At 35.1% G+C, this 15,765-nt stretch overlaps 3 protein-coding genes across 3 annotated transcripts; 2 read left to right on the top strand and 1 right to left on the bottom strand.

Moving 5' to 3' along the window:
• Positions 1–1,444: 1,444 nt before the first annotated feature.
• On the top strand, positions 1,445–6,061 carry LOC132131107 (transmembrane 4 L6 family member 4-like). Its single transcript, XM_059543049.1, has 5 exons — positions 1,445–1,771; positions 2,267–2,332; positions 4,265–4,398; positions 4,488–4,674; positions 5,719–6,061. Exons 1-5 carry the CDS (start codon positions 1,595–1,597, stop codon positions 5,725–5,727), a joined length of 573 nt encoding a protein of 190 aa, XP_059399032.1. The 5' UTR covers positions 1,445–1,594; the 3' UTR covers positions 5,728–6,061.
• Positions 6,062–7,013: 952 nt separating this feature from the next.
• Positions 7,014–11,514, bottom strand: LOC132139812 (mitochondrial ornithine transporter 1-like). The gene is made up of 7 exons (XM_059548423.1): positions 11,123–11,514; positions 10,684–10,782; positions 9,839–10,106; positions 8,630–8,773; positions 8,332–8,507; positions 7,339–7,497; positions 7,014–7,210 (listed from the first exon to the last, which is right to left on the bottom strand). Exons 2-7 carry the CDS (start codon positions 10,736–10,738, stop codon positions 7,089–7,091), a joined length of 924 nt encoding a protein of 307 aa, XP_059404406.1. The 5' UTR covers positions 10,739–10,782; positions 11,123–11,514; the 3' UTR covers positions 7,014–7,088.
• Positions 11,515–12,683: 1,169 nt separating this feature from the next.
• On the top strand, positions 12,684–15,734 carry LOC132139813 (small ribosomal subunit protein mS31-like). Its single transcript, XM_059548425.1, has 7 exons — positions 12,684–12,915; positions 13,210–13,638; positions 13,797–13,946; positions 14,490–14,636; positions 14,726–14,799; positions 14,894–15,031; positions 15,114–15,734. The coding sequence occupies exons 1-7, from the start codon at positions 12,791–12,793 to the stop codon at positions 15,338–15,340; spliced, it is 1,290 nt and encodes a 429-aa protein (XP_059404408.1). The 5' UTR covers positions 12,684–12,790; the 3' UTR covers positions 15,341–15,734.
• Positions 15,735–15,765: the final 31 nt, after the last annotated feature.

Raw genomic sequence — 15,765 nt, forward strand, 5'->3', positions numbered from 1 at the left:
TTTTAATTTATCAAAAGCACACTGTCTTTTGGATTTCACATGTGCACATTTGACTTGTGTTGTCTATCATATGAACTTTATAATGTTGTAAAGACAAGATTTCTAAATACAACATTCATTTTCGGGTGTATGCATATACACCAGATATAACCACCAGATAGCTAGCAATAGAATATGAAATTCATTAAAGTCCCTTTCAAACAACATTTGCTCTATAGTTCAAACTGTGCTTTTATTGGACCATTTTTCACAACCATGGGGAGTCTTAAAAAAGTAATGATAGTTACATCCACCTTATATGTTGAAAAATAGGTTATGTTTTCAAAAGAGGCTTTTAGACAATCCTAAGAACTAACAGGCGATTCATGCTTTGCACAGACACAGGATACACTTGACTACAACATGAATACAAGACTATTTTGCTCAACTAGAAAGAAGGCTTTTAGAATTGTTTTTACTTTCTATTAAAGGATCATTTTGAGAGGAAACGGAGGATGTCATTATCGTGCTAATCTGATTTTTGTGACTTGTGTTTGTGAGCCTAATGGAAGCATTTCATTTGACAAACACATGTTTTTTGTCCAAGGCTTGGCTGATAGGGAGTGTCAGTTGGAATGTTTTAGTATGCTGGGATAAGGGGCTATAAGCAGACAGGAAAAGCCTTTAAAGGAGTCATGTTCTTGCAGTGTTTCCATTAACCATGACTGCACCTCTTCTCAAACATAAACTCCGGTGAACATCAAGAGCTAACTCATACTGTGTCACAAACATAATCTGTCTACTATCAGTCATTGCAAATTTGTTTAACTCCTTTAATGGAAATCTTAATAAATAAATTATTAGCAACTGTCATTGAATAATTCCTCTTTCATACTGACAAAGGAAATAGCAAATCGTTTTTTAGATAAAATTATTTGCTTTGCAGTGTCACCTTCATGGTGTTTTTCTCTCACTACAGAGACAGTCCAAAGTCCCATGGTGCATTTGCTTTATAGCACCCTGTGCAAACATAATTTAGTGAAGTAAATACAACACATCCCACACACACACACCTCTTCAAAACTGTACTGTTTACGAGTGTTATGGCAACCAGAGTGATAGATCCCTGTGAAAATTAATTAAATGAAATGCATAGAAACATTTGTAGATATGGGTTATAAGCTGCAGTTTTTAATTTGTGATGACTGTTCTTTTAAAAGTCTTGATTTGTTTATTAAAACAGCCTGTTTGAATAACTGAGATTTATGGGTTAAAAGGTTTATATGTACAAACAGTTAAAAAAGGTCAACAGTGTGCATCACAAACACCTAAGAAACATGTATAAACAAATATAATTTTATATTGTTTGGTTTAGATATAGATTGTCTGAACAGGGTGTGGTTAGAGGAACTGGGTTCTATGGGCTGGTTTTATTTTCACTCAGTAATAAATGACTAGCAGTGCTTATAAAAACCTCTGCACTCAGGCAGGGTGTGTGGGACTCAGAGACGATAACCAAACTTGTCTAGTTATTTTTATCTTGCAGCTTTTTATATTAAATAGTGTATAGATTACAGTTGTTCTCTGACTTCAGGATTAATACCCATATTGCAGCATGTGTACGGGAAAATGTGCATTTTGCGTTGGGACAAGTCTGTACCCATTTGCAGTCATCTCCATAATATGTAATATTATACTGTTTTTTCCTGGCTGGGATGTAAAGTACGCACAGAATGGACAAATTACTGAGGAGGTTAAATACATGGGAGGACTGATTGGAGGGGGGATTCTGGTAAGTCTGATTTTTTTTTTCATTGCAATATTGAACAATACAAAAATTCTAATTTTATTTATGCATCATAGCAATTAGCCTATATGATAATATATACTGTAGAAATATGATTCTAGGTTTAGTTTAGGCTTGTCAGTCACATGGTGACTACAAATAAGCTGCCTTTGTAAGAATATGCCAAGCCTTAATTTGATTCGGGAAAATCAAAAAGATTTTTACTTGAATTTTTTTGCTTTATAATTTATATTTTTTGTTTTATGAGAAACCATGATATTAAAAACAATTCTGATGTTTCGTGGGTAACACCTATCTTTTTTAGTCACAGAGTGATTATCCAATAAGGTTTTATAATAGTGCCACGCCAAATGGGAATCAAAGTGAATCCAATGTGAACAGAGTGACCTTGAAACATAAATGAACATTTATTGTTTGTTAGAGTCAATCCAAATGACAAAGTGCTGAAAATCTAAAAGAATTCTGCTCTTTCTCATCCAGGTGCTGATTCCAGCATTTCACATTCACCTGACTGGAAAGCAGGGTTGTTGTGCTAATCGCTGTGGGGTGAGTTTGCTCCAACCCTGACACCAACAGACACTTTATTTTTGGTCTGAAGTTTTATAAATATCCTTAAGAAATTCAGTTATGAAGAGAGTTTTTTTTACAAGCCCAGGAAAAGAGATGCATTTGTCACCTTTTAAGAGCTTGAAACATAGAAGTAAATCTGTTTAGGGATAAAAAAGTGCAGAGATTTTACTGAAAAATAAAATAAATAAATAAAATGTATGTACATGCTCAAAAGTTAACAAATTACAACACAAATAAAAGATAAAAAAACAACTGATTGACAAATGAAAAATATGTGTTAAGACATAGGACAAAAGTAAAAGGACAGGAAATAGCAATGAACCCCAAATTCATAGCCATAACTGAACACACACAATCATAACTGAACACACACAAGCCTTATATAACTTGCTTGGGCAGCAGTGTTGGGGAAAGTTACTTTTAAAAGTAATGCATTACAATATTGCGTTATTCCCTAAAAAAGTTACTAATTATGTTACTTAGTTACTTTTTATGGAAAGTAATGCATTACGTTACTTTTGCATAACTTTCGCGTTACTTTTTAAATATGAGCAGAGCTTGATTGTTTTTAATATAAGAAATTCTATTTATAGCAAATGTAAAAGCCCTTTCACACCAAAAAAGTGTTATGAATAAACCTCAGGCTGAAGGAAAAGTAAATTCACGTCTGTAAAGTAGAACACAGGAGAAGAAGGTTCAACGCTCTTCAGCAATAAAAGCAGCAGCAGCAAAGACATTAGTTAATAAAATGGGATTAGATACATTTGTGTTAATTCACATATTTAAATGTTGCAGGTTTGCGTCATATTCTGAGTGTGTATTTCACTGTTTTAATTCATTTTGATGAATACTAAACCTGTTTTTTTGCAGGTGGGATGAATTAATGCACATTCACATTTAGTCTAGAACTACATCATGTTCACACAGCACACACAATGCCTCTGTACTTGCGATTTCTCCTAATATAGGGACAGGAGACTTGTCAGTCAATAAATGGAAAATACTTTTTTTTATATATTTTCTTGTAAATTTAAAAGTAATGCGTTACTCTACTAGTTACTTTAAAAAAGGAATCTGATCACATAACTCGCGTTACTTCCAACACTGTTGGGCCGTGTCTGTGCTATGAGCAGTCTCAGAGTGGCCTGGCCCGGCCATTTCAGTCCCACGTTACCGATATGTGTTTCTAGATCTGTTGTGATATCAATATTGTGTTGACAAATATTTTGTTACGATAATGCATAAGGAAGAACTTTTGTTAAAGTTGGATAACTGAATCTTCTCTTAACACACTAAGACAAATAAATGTATTTAGAATGTAACCGAGTACATGTGTTGTGAAGATCATATATGTCATGTGCCTGTTAGCGTGAAGCACAGACTTGTTTGAAAATACAAAGCCGTTCCTCTTTTTTGACTGAGTCTGACATATTCACTGTATTTTATGTCAAATCATTTTATATTTTTAAATGTTTTAAATTCATTTGAAATACGTTTTTTTTTTTTTCATTTTCAAAAAGTCATCATTTTCAAAGTTTTTATATTGCTTGTTTTATTTTTGAAATTATTTTTCTTCATGATTTTTACTGTCTTTTATGTAAAGCACTTTGAAATACCATTGTGTACGAAATGTGCTATATAAATTAACTTGCCTTGCCTTGCCTTGACATGTGGCTTGAAAAATGTGCAACCGTTCAAGGAATCACTGGCTGACAAACACTGAACGGTGAACATTTTTCGGCCATGTTGTTGAGTGATTGGGAAATTGTTCTTAAGATGTCTTCTGCATGAACGTGGAAAATTTGGACACATTAATTCAGAATAATTGCATGATTTAATTAATTTCTTGCAAATTTGCATTTACGTTTTTTCAATTAAATCATTCTGATGAAGGATTTTCTATTTCAGATGTTCCTGTCCATTTTATTTGCAGCAGTGGGTGTAGTCGGCGCTCTTTATAGTTTCATAGTGGCGCTGATGGGTCTAATCAATGGGCCATACTGTAAATCTAACCTTATTTGGGGAACTCCCTTCAAAAACCAGTAAGAGACACACCTCAGCACTTTAGAGCATGTAATGGCAATTCTTAGTGTTTGAATATGTTTAAATGTGTTTTGTCTATATCTCTCAGAACTGAGAGTTACCTTAAGGACCGTGCCACTTGGGAAATTTGCACAGAGCCAAAGAATGTGGTGGAGTTTAATGTGGGTCTGTTCTCAACACTGCTGGTGACCAGCACCCTGCAGCTCATCCTCTGTGCCACACAGATGATCAACGGCCTCTTCGGTTGCCTCTGTGGAACTTGCAAAGAGAAAGGGGTGAGACACTAACGTTAGTTGAGAAATAAGGAGGGTGGTGAATGAGGAATACAAGAAAAGATCTAATACATCAGTGTTAAATATATACAACAATCAATTAGCCATAATTTAGCCATAACATTCAGCAATTTTACTGAAACATTAATAGTGATGCCTTCTGACGTCACACTATACATAAATGAGACTCAGAAAGTGTCGTACGTATTGTTTCAACACAACAAAAAATGCTAGTTAAGCACTCGATGAGCAAACTTAAAGCTTTGCCACCAGACGACAGTGAATATTGGAAAAATATCAGACTGCTTAATATTGAGATTGTCCAATCAGATTTAAAGCTGCAGTCCATGACCTTTGTCGCTCCAGCACCAGCGGTTAATAAACAGAATTGCGTGCTTTTTGCGGAAGAACATTGTAGCCGGAGCTACGTCTCTCTGCTTATGTCTATGACGAATCACGCAGGTACCGGGCTACTCCTCAGCGGTTCCACCAAAACCAGTCTAAAATAGTTCGAGTATAAACGCTTAATATATGTGTACCGTGGTGATTCAGGATAACCCCCCCCCCCCCCCCCCCAAAAAAAAACACGGACTGGAAAATGGATTCATGGTGTACACGCTTATTATATAAATTGTATATTGTATTTTGAACACAATTGTAAATTGTATTTTGAACACAAAAGAGTTATGAACTGCAGCTTTAAGTATTCCAGAGAGATGCCTTTTCAGTATTTTTGCAGCAATTTTTTTTACTTTATTCATTCTAATTTCCGTCAATGCCAGAACTCTCATCTGTACTTGAATTCAATAATAGGAGTATTTAATTGAATTTTCACACTTAAACAGTACTATGTAACAGGACAATTGCATGTCTCCATAACATGGCTAGCAAAGAGTTTTAATTTTGCAATTTTTGCTTGTTAAATGTAGGCCTACTGGCAGTAGGTTCTTACACCTCAATAATGAAAAAAAGTAGGAAAGAGTAAGAGCAATCGTAGAAATTATAGTAATTCTCTTTAAAACTGATGAAAGTATTGTTATTTTGTAGCCGCTGTAACCCCTGACTGCTCCGGGTGCCAGAGTTCACATCCTTCATATCTACCATCCAGCATCCTTAACCAGCGCCCTCTTGTGGAAGATGCTATCTGAACATTTTAATTAAGGTTTATTTGTACTTACTTTATGTACGTTTAACCTTCTTGTTTCTTATTGATGTTTATTAGTTACGTTTTGAATTAATACAGGTTTTTTTTGTAATGGCTTATGTATAATGAATTAAAGTGTTAATAATATTTTAAAGGAAAATGTCTTTAATTAATAGCATAACACTTGTTTTGTATCGGTTTTTTATAGCTTAGAAATTAAATAAAAATACTAAAATATAAATAAAATCCAAACTGTTAGAAAGTGTGGTTTATATGTGTTTTGTTAGACTTTAATTCACATTTAATTTCACAATTTAATTCTCCACAGAAATCTAAGATTTGTTATCAAGTTAATTCAAATCACTTTAACACAAAAATAAATCATATGCATAGTTAAAAAAAAATACATTACTGGTTTTACAAAGTCATTCCGTTTTGTAGAGAGTGGGTGTTCTTCAACTATATAGTTTGGACTCTTTCAGAAGTGTATCAAACAGCATAATATTTACAGTCAGTACATTTCAAAACCTATGATATGGCACAAAATATAATACTGACATACTATATTGCTGACCTCAGAACATCATTTTCAAATTATTTGAAATATGCATGTAGAGTCTGTCCAGAGTGTAAATGTTTTTATGCAAAAAAACTAAAACAAAAATTCTAATCACACACAAACCCTTAAACATACAATGGGTTCACATTGACCATCTAAATTTTACAAGGTTTAGGTTCTTTTCAAACATTTAAACCATATTAAAAAAAAATCACAAGGTTGTCTCAGGCTTATGAACCTGAATTTTTTTTTTATGAATAAGGCATTTTCCCCTCACTTGAAATACTAATATAAAATACAAACATAACATAATACAAACCTTGCAGGTATATTGATCGAACAAATTTGGTGTATATCTAAAACTATGTTTAGATAGACAGTTGGCAGTCGGGTCATTCAGGTTTAATCGCAAAGTTCCTTTTGCCTATAAGTGTTCAAGAAAACAGCATTCAAAATGTAATTGCATAGTTATAGTTCATTCAGCATTGTTCACTGAAAATATATAGAGTTCATGGTTACAAATGTAAATTGTAGGCATGAGGGAGTGATGGGACTAGTGTTCATAACAACGATTATGAACAAATGAATAAACAATAGTATATTTGTACATTAACCTAGATCAATAAATCCTTTAATTACCATGGTGAATTATAAGTAGTTCATTTAAAAATGCTAAAAAAACAACTAGAGAAAATAACGCGTGATGTTTAGGGGTTAGCTGTCAAATTGTGCCATCATGATTTTGCGGCTGGCTTCATAACCTAAGAACAGAGCACCGTTGGCCGGAAATGTGCGGATCATTGTGGGAGTCAGACCAGAATATAGAGCCCTCACACCTGAAAATGAGAGAAAAACAGAGCCAAATGTTGGTTTCATGTAACATATTTAAAATGTTCAAATTTAAATAGCTGTGATTTTATACATAATACCGTTTAGCAGAGAAAAACAGATCTTTCACATATACCTTCTGTTCTGAAGATATGCATGAAAGTCTTGAAGAAGCCTGACTGCTTGCCTGTCATTGACATGACCTGTATCCTGGATTTAACACAGTCCATGGGGTAAACCACAAGCCAGAGACAAGCTCCCCCCAAACCTCCACTGAACACAGTAGAGGCTACACCTACAAAAGACAGACAACACAGACTCATCAGAGCTGACATTAATCAACCTGGACATCACATATCTGAGAATATACAGCAAGCACTATACAAACATAAGCAAAAAAAAAAATGCAAACAGGACACTGGAGTGCTACTAGAAAAATAGTAACACAAATACAGAATCTACACGACCATTCAAGTTTTTGAAATCATTCTGAAAAATGTTGTCTCTTATGCTGAGCAAGGCTGCATTTATAAGATCAAAAATTGAGTAAGAGGTAATACAATGAAATATTATTACAGCTGTTAAATATTCTATAGGTTTTATTTTTTGCTATATTTTAAAATATCATTTATACATGGAAAAGCTGATGAAAACTTTGAATGAATGAATGAATAGGAAGTTCAAAAGTAGACCTTTTATTGGAAATACATTTGTTGTAACAATATAAAGGCTCTTACTGTCAAATCTGATCAGTTTAATGCATTGTTACAGAATAAAAGAGCTAAATTAGTATGAAATAAAATTTTCTGACGACCCAAACTTTTGATGGGTAAAATCTTAACTGAAAGATGGGACTTCTACAGCCTACAAGAGGTAGGTGTCTTTCTCCTTATACTATCTCTGTCACAATCAACTGAGTAAACAGAATGACCAGTTATATTTAAAACAAAGAGTTAATTGATTACTGACTGATTTTAATGTTTGAACTTGTCCTCTTAATGACTGACTCAGGTACGCCATTTCAATAAAAACACACCAGAAAATACCAGAACAATCAATAAATCAGAAACAAAGCAGGCTATTATCATTTAGTCATTTTAAAGTGTAAGAACCGAAACTGTTTGCATACCTATGTCATCCTTGCCACAGTGCATGTACTCAGCAAAGAGAGAGCGACAGAGCTCATATGCTCCAAAGAAACAGAAATATCCAGGCACTTCACGGGCAATTGTAGTGGTTAAACCCTGGAAGAACCCTGCAGGACCATCATTATGCATAATGGACTTTATCACTGACCAAACTGTGCTGAAAAACACAGACATAACTTAAGGAGAAAGGAGACAAATAATATCATGAGTTATCCTGCTCTTAAAAGTAAATTAAAAAAAAGTACACCGTGTCCACAGAAAAGACGGCTCAATCTTTACTTCTGACTGTGGGTGATCTTGCCAGAAGTGGCCATCTCATGCATAGCCTGCAGTCGGCACTTCACCAGCTCAGTGGGACACAAGACCAGAGAGGAGAAAACTGAGGCCACGGAGCCTGCGCACGCTTTCTGCATGTCACTGAACAGAAAAAAACAATCACACACATGCAAAATAAGCCTTAAAAGAAGCAAAAATTTATGAAATGCATATACATTACTGTGCCAAAAGTTTATGGTAAGATTTTTTTTTTTAAGAAATTAGTACAAGGATACAAATTAATACAGATCAAATCAGCAAAGACATTAAAAAGAAGAAGACATTAAAATTATCAAAAGTGATAAAAATATAATAAGAGATAAATAAATATTTAAAATGTTACAAAAGACTGAAAAAATAAATGCTGTCCTTTTGACCTTTTAATTCATCAAAGAACCCTGAAAAATGTACTGGAGTTTCCACAAAAATATTAAGCTACACAACTTTTTTCAACACTGATAAAATAAATGTTTCTTGAGCACAAAATCAGCATATTCGAATGATTTCTGAAGAATGATGTGACACTGAAGACTGGAGTAATGGTTTCTGGAAATTCAGCTTCACAGGGATAAATTACATTTTAAAATATATTAAAATAGGATTTTAAACTGTAATATTTCACATGATTTCTGGTTTTACTGTAGATCAATCAAATAAATGCATTCTCTGTGATCTGATAAGAGACTCAAAACTCTTAAAAATAAAAATAAAAGTTTACCCCCAAACAGTGTTGTGTATTGCAATATGCACATTTTAAGGAAAAGTTATTCAAAACTGTCTAAAATAATACGTTTCCTTAACATTTTAAATAATATCCAAACTCATAATAAAAAATAAAAAAAATCCAGTGAACATGTACATCCTAATGGAACAACTTTATCTGAAGAGAATTATATATATATATATATATATATATATAAACTTATACACTTTACCTCCTGCATCGCATTTCAATTCAAGAAAAAAATAAATAAAAATAAGGCTACTTTAGAAGCAAAATCCTTCCACCATGCATTTGTTTTGGAGCCTCCAGTAAATACTAGATACTATTCAAACAGCAGAGCATGGTGCTAGCAAGTCCAAGGTCATGGCTTTGATTTCCAGGGAATGCATGAACGCATTAGGATAAAGCCACCTGCCAAAATGCATAAATGTACTATTCATAATACAAACTGAACTTGCCTGAGCACAGCCCCTTTCTCCTGACCAGAGACGAAGCGAACCACCTCTTGGCAAAAGCCATAGCACATGAAGAGCACTGAGTTCTCTGCAATGTTGGCCATTAGGGCCGGTGTGGTACCTTGATACAACCCTCGAAGGCCCACCTGTCTGTATGTAGACACAAAGCAGTGCACAAAGCCTCTGTATAAACTGGGGAATGTCTGCATTTTCACCTTAGCTGTGTCCAAAGGTTGACCACTAAATACACAAGCTGTGCCCCCTAAAGAGGAAAGAGAAGCAGGAGAACAGAAAGAGAGATTAAGTTTTTCTCTTGTTAATAAAACAAATGGAACGTAGGAGTGTAGTAATGTGGAATAGTTCCCCTTAATCATCATTATACACATAAATTTGTCTGTGTTGCTCTTTCTTTTGTTACACACTTCAATTGGCTTGTATTTTGGTATAATAGCTTAGATATGGTTTGAAATAACAATAAAATAAAGTTCCAATAAAAATTTGTTTTAAGGGATATGAAGCAATGATCCACAATCAGTAGAACACACTATAAACGTCCTCACCTATTTATCATTATGATCTAAACCAGACAGAACAGGTCAGTGTGTGTGTGTGTGTGTGTGTGTGTGTGTGTGTGTGTGTGTGGGTGAGTGAAGGGACTGCTGAAACAATGGGTTCAAAATTGTGAAACCACAGGGGTAAGCAAAAACACTGCTCAAAGGTCAGATAAGAACTGACTAAAGAAAGGATTTAATACAGATGGAGCTAACTAAAGTATGTCCCACTCTATCATCATATCACCCATTGTCCCCCAGAATGGCCCTGATGTTAAGTGAAGTTACCTATAGCCCCAGCAGAGAGGTCTATTATTGCCTGAACCACAGGATGTGGTGCCATGGTCAAATGTGCCAAGCGCTCCAACAAAATCCTAAATCAAAGATCTGTGCAAAAGATGAAACAGAGAAAAGAAAATCAGTCTGGTTAAAACTTTTAGTTTATCACTGTAAGATAATTTAGTTTTTTTTTTTTTTTTTTTAGAAAGTAAACCCAAAACAAAAAAAAATGCTTACTAAAACACAGACGGTCCTTAACATTCAGAATTTGAAGTATTGAAGTATAACTATAATGTTTGAAGTATAAAACATTGTACATAACCCTGTAAAGTAACACAAGCAGACAGAATGGAGCTGAATTTCAGGTTTCATGTAGTAACAACGTTTGCCTACTGGAATTATTCAAAAGATACAATAATTAAAGAAAATGTGGCTTTGAAAAACTCACACAAAGCCAAGCTCTTCAACCACAGTGATTATTTTCCATAGAAGCTCCTTTCTGGCTCTTTCTTTTGCCCTTATGTGGTTGTCTATGTAATGCAAAATAAAGTAGTACCAAAATCTTTTGTTTATCGACAGATGTGCTCTGACATCACCTGAACTGAACATTATGAACAGCGAGAACATCTAAAAACAAAGTGTACCAATGTAGATTTCTCAATAAGCGTCCACCAAGCAAGCATGCCTACCTTTTTTCCAGGAAAGCGCTTACAGCGAAAATATGTACGTAAGCGAGATTGTTTGGTTCATGCTGGATCCTTACTGAACTGCTAGATTTGCGAACAGATGAACCATGACCTCTTGAAAAGGATCCGTATGTAAGGAGGGAAGTAGCGATGTATGATTCGGAAATGAATCGTTCAAATGAGTCGGATCTTTTCAATTAATCGCTTGAATAATTCCTAAACGATTCGGTGAGGAAACAACCTGAATCAGTCCGATCAGTTCTCGATGAAACGTGGATGTAACTAATGCTGAAATCGGAACTGCATACTACTACAATAGTATGTAGTAATAGTAATAGTACAAATGCTACCCCATTTTTTCTTTGTGCTTAGAACACGTTTTATTTGGTTTTACTAATATCCCTTCAAATATAACCAAAGAACATTACATTATACATTTAATTAAAATTTTTGCTAAATTTCATATCCACAAGTGTAAGTACAGTAAAACCAATCCTTTATTTTTGGTTCTTGAAAAGGAAATTCGAATTTATGTTAAGACGGTTATTTATTCACATAATAAGAAAGCATTTAAGACAGTTTCCATCTGTAAATCCTTTAATATATTTATGTAATGTTTAGCCCACCCCTTGGCTATATGTGTATCCATATTTTTCTTTATATTCTGTTTGTGTTTTATGTTTTCATGTGTATTATTGTAGCTCTAACTGTACTTTGACTGTGTTTATTGAAGTTTAATAAAAAAATAAAATAAAAATACTATATAGTGCTCTCACTACTTTTATCGTCTTTCCATCGCAAACATAGTAACAGTAGTATGCTAGTAATTATACGGTTACGAATTCAGATTTATTTTGATTTGACAACTGAGCTAAAGTATATGAAATTGACTGATGGTGCAAAATAAAAGCTGATTTTAATAAACGCTCACATCCAATTTCAGTGAACAAAACAATACAAAGGCATTATGGAAACGTTGTCATGATGTCAAGGGCCACGGGATGATCTACTTACGTCGTGTAGTATAAGATTCAATCAAAAAAAAATTTTTTTAAACAGTTCTTAGAACGAACTTGCTCTAAAGAACCGAGTAAAAGATTCGGATTCCCGCTTTTACTGTCTATGGATTCCCGTCACTAGCAGGGATCCTGGACCAGTTTATGAACGGTTCCCATTTCCTGTTGCAATCCGATTTAATTATCCTTTAGCAGTGTTATGATACAGACGGATTAAAACAGATAAAATCGCTGAATGTTTAAACGCTCGTAAAAAGTGACAAATGAGACGTAAGTTATCTTTATTCAATGCAGAAATGCACCCGGAACTGTTATACTTCTCATACGCCAGCCGGACAGTTGATTGTGCTGCGCAGGGAAACGTGCATGGACGACATTGAGGCTATGCATTGAGGTCCTCTGAGAGGGGGAATCATGTACAGAAGATTGTTAATAAATATTAATCAGGTTCGAAATGGATTAATTCATACGCACAATACGCAATTACCTTTACCTTCCACAAAATGTAAAGAGAAGGAGAATTTTGCCTCTGTTACCTGGTAAGTTATCTGATACTGACAGAGTGACAGCTCTAATGAGATTGAATTTTGTTAATGTGTCAATTAAAATTCTCAATATGGAATTTAAGTATCTCAAATGGCAGAATAAAGTACCACTTGATTAACCTGCAGATTTTTCTATTTGCGTGTTGATTATGTGTTAGAAATGTATATTAAATATCTAAATATACCTTCCAGCCTGTATTATTGCTTTATATTTTGATTAGAAATTATCCAAATGTTTTTTTAGTATTATTATGCGGACTCATTTTATCTGATTTCTTTTTTTATAAGGGCCCCATGTACAGCAAGGCCATTAGGAACCAGTAGCATCTCTTTTAGTGAAAATAAAGAGAGCTCCACATCCCTGTCAAAAGATAAAGGAAAGACGCCCGAAGAAAATGAGGTGAATTCAGAGGTTAACACTGATGGGCAGAGGAACACAGAAATGAATGAGGACACTGAAATTTCAAATGCAACATTGACATCACAGTTAGAGACTGGACCAGTGGTTAAACCTGAGGACAGCAAACAGGTTGAAAAGACAAAAAGTGGGAAGGAGAGTCTTTTGGAGCTACTTGGGGCAATGAAGGTGGAGGTCACAACCGTACGTAAAATAAGACCCTCAAAGACTCAAAGAATGAGTGAGAGGCCCGACCAAGAGGCCATGGAAAGCACACACAGCATGTTCCAGCGTGCCACAGCTGAGGGTTCACAACAGCAGTGAGTTATTCTTGCATACAAGCATAATTCCTTCACAAATTGGTAATGCTGACACTGAAATGCCTACGATAACAGAAATTCCATATGTTTTAATGCATAGCACTGAATCCACTCTGTAGTGAAACTAGCAACCTTTTTCTGTATTTTCTGTACTTTAGTGGGACCTTGAATCCAGCACTGGCTGCTGCAGCAGCAGCCTCTGCCGCCGCATCCACCCTGCCGAACAGACATCAGGCAGAGTCAGAGCTCCTTAAGCAGCTGAGGAAACATGAAGCCATACCTGATGCCCAGAAGAGAGCAGACATAGGGTAGGGCTCATTTCAGATGTTGTGTGTATTAAAGTTGGCATTCAACTGAAATCTATTTCCTAACATGCTTCTTATTAAACACATTGCAAACGATACATCTATGCGTAAGTTACATTAAAAAAATAAACTTGAGCTTGGTATTTTTTTTAATCAGAATGTCAAAGTTAGATTTTCCATTGAAACGCCAGACTTCTGTTGATGTGTGCTGGACTTCTCCATTCATTTAGTCTGCTTAAACCCCGCCTCTTTTAGAACAGTCTACTACGACTTAAATTAATATCTGCCACCGTTCAGTCATCAACTGATGGATAAAACCAAGTCCGTTACCTGCTTTTCTTTCTCTTTTGATTGTTTCATTCTGATGTACAGTAGATCACAATAAGGAAAAAATAAACTGTTGCTACTAACATAAAAATGCATGTTGTGAAAGGGATGTTTTATTAGTGAATAAAAATATGGACCTTCCTGTGTAAATGTGGAAATAAAGTGTAACATTAGTACATATGTTGAAAGAATTATGTGGTATCATCTCAAAACTTTCAGACACATAATTGCTGATATGAAAGTTGGAAAGAGGCCGAATGGCAGATCAAACGTCAGACCAACCAATCAGATTCGTTTTGATGATGATGGAAAGGGATATACTCAAGACCGAGGCATTACCAGTGAACTTGATGGAGTCCGTAGAAGGTAAAACAAAAAACATTCCTGAAATGTCCTTTTTAAATACAATACATTTTTTCACTAACCTTGTGTCACTAACCTTTTATTTTTAAAAGGAAGAGTCCTTTCACTAGTAAGAGGTTGAACCTCTTTGCTGCAGGAGCTGAGCAAGACGCATTGTCAGATTTGGGTAAAGGAGAAGTTCAGTTTTATGGCACTAACAGTTTGCAGCTGACACTTTTAAATATGTCCGTGTGAATTTACTTAGCCTGTCCTGTTTTCAGGCCCTACTCTTTGGGACATTGATCTAGCTAATCAAATTGTCCAGGCAACAAATCAGATGCCACGGAATGGCTTTGAGGAGATTATCCAGTGGACCAAAGGGGGCAAACTTTGGCAATATCCAATCAACAATGAGGCTGGTGAGTTCCACTGTAAACATAGGTTGCAAACATCTTTCTGTTTTTAATTCTGTACCTTATCCTAATCATGCAACTTTGTCAGGCCTGGAGGAGGAGGCGAGTGTGCCCTTCCACGAGCATGTGTTCCTGGAGAAGCACCTTGATGAATCATTCCCCCAGCAGGGTCCAGTCAGGCACTTCATGGAGCTTGTAATTACAGGCCTCGCAAAGAATCACCATCTCACGGTTCAAGAGAAAAGGGAACATATTGACTGGTTCAGAGACTACTTCAAACAGAAAGATGATGTCTTGAAAGAGGCTGAGGCATAACTTAACTAAGGATCGGACAAAGATAGATGACTTCGGATGACTTCAACTGTACTTAATGCCCTAGAACCAGCTAGTTAAGATCCTAGCTGCAGTGATAATTAGCAAAGCTTGGTTAAGCAACTGGAAGTAATAAATGCATCCATAACCAGATTAAAAGACTGAATCATTGTCGTTGCTTCTTAATGGTCAGCTGTGTTATACAACCTACTGAAAATTGTCTGATTTTTGTGTTTTTTACTAAAACATAACTTTTTTAATAGTTAATCATAAGTTTACTTGTGCAGCACTTTTCACTATGCATGTTCCAAAGCAGCATAAAGAATTGTAACTCCAACGTGAAATTACTATAAATATATCTAGCTTTATAAAGTGCTGTATACTACAGCAAATCTCAGCTGTTTGTGTATTTCATTGCCCTGTTGCTA

Source organism: Carassius carassius, chromosome 4 (assembly GCF_963082965.1).
Source record: "Carassius carassius chromosome 4, fCarCar2.1, whole genome shotgun sequence".
Lineage (NCBI taxonomy): Eukaryota > Metazoa > Chordata > Actinopteri > Cypriniformes > Cyprinidae > Carassius > Carassius carassius.

Bases quoted from the DNA above. Each gene is read 5' to 3' on its own strand.
- LOC132131107 (XM_059543049.1), top strand. From the start codon at position 1,595: ATGTGTACGGGAAAATGTGCATTTTGCGTTGGGACAAGTCTGTACCCA. The intron at 2,333-4,264 runs GTGAGTTTGCTC...TTTCTATTTCAG, and splicing joins GTTGTGCTAATCGCTGTGGG to ATGTTCCTGTCCATTTTATT. The intron at 4,399-4,487 runs GTAAGAGACACA...TATATCTCTCAG, and splicing joins GGAACTCCCTTCAAAAACCA to AACTGAGAGTTACCTTAAGG.
- LOC132139812 (XM_059548423.1), bottom strand. From the start codon at position 10,738: ATGGCACCACATCCTGTGGTTCAGGCAATAATAGACCTCTCTGCTGGG. The intron at 8,508-8,629 runs GTAAAGATTGAG...TGTGTTTTTCAG, and splicing joins AAGATCACCCACAGTCAGAA to CACAGTTTGGTCAGTGATAA. The intron at 7,498-8,331 runs GTATGCAAACAG...TGTCTTTTGTAG, and splicing joins CTGTGGCAAGGATGACATAG to GTGTAGCCTCTACTGTGTTC.
- LOC132139813 (XM_059548425.1), top strand. From the start codon at position 12,791: ATGTACAGAAGATTGTTAATAAATATTAATCAGGTTCGAAATGGATTA. The intron at 12,916-13,209 runs GTAAGTTATCTG...TTTTTTTATAAG, and splicing joins AATTTTGCCTCTGTTACCTG to GGCCCCATGTACAGCAAGGC. The intron at 14,800-14,893 runs GTAAAGGAGAAG...TCCTGTTTTCAG, and splicing joins AGACGCATTGTCAGATTTGG to GCCCTACTCTTTGGGACATT.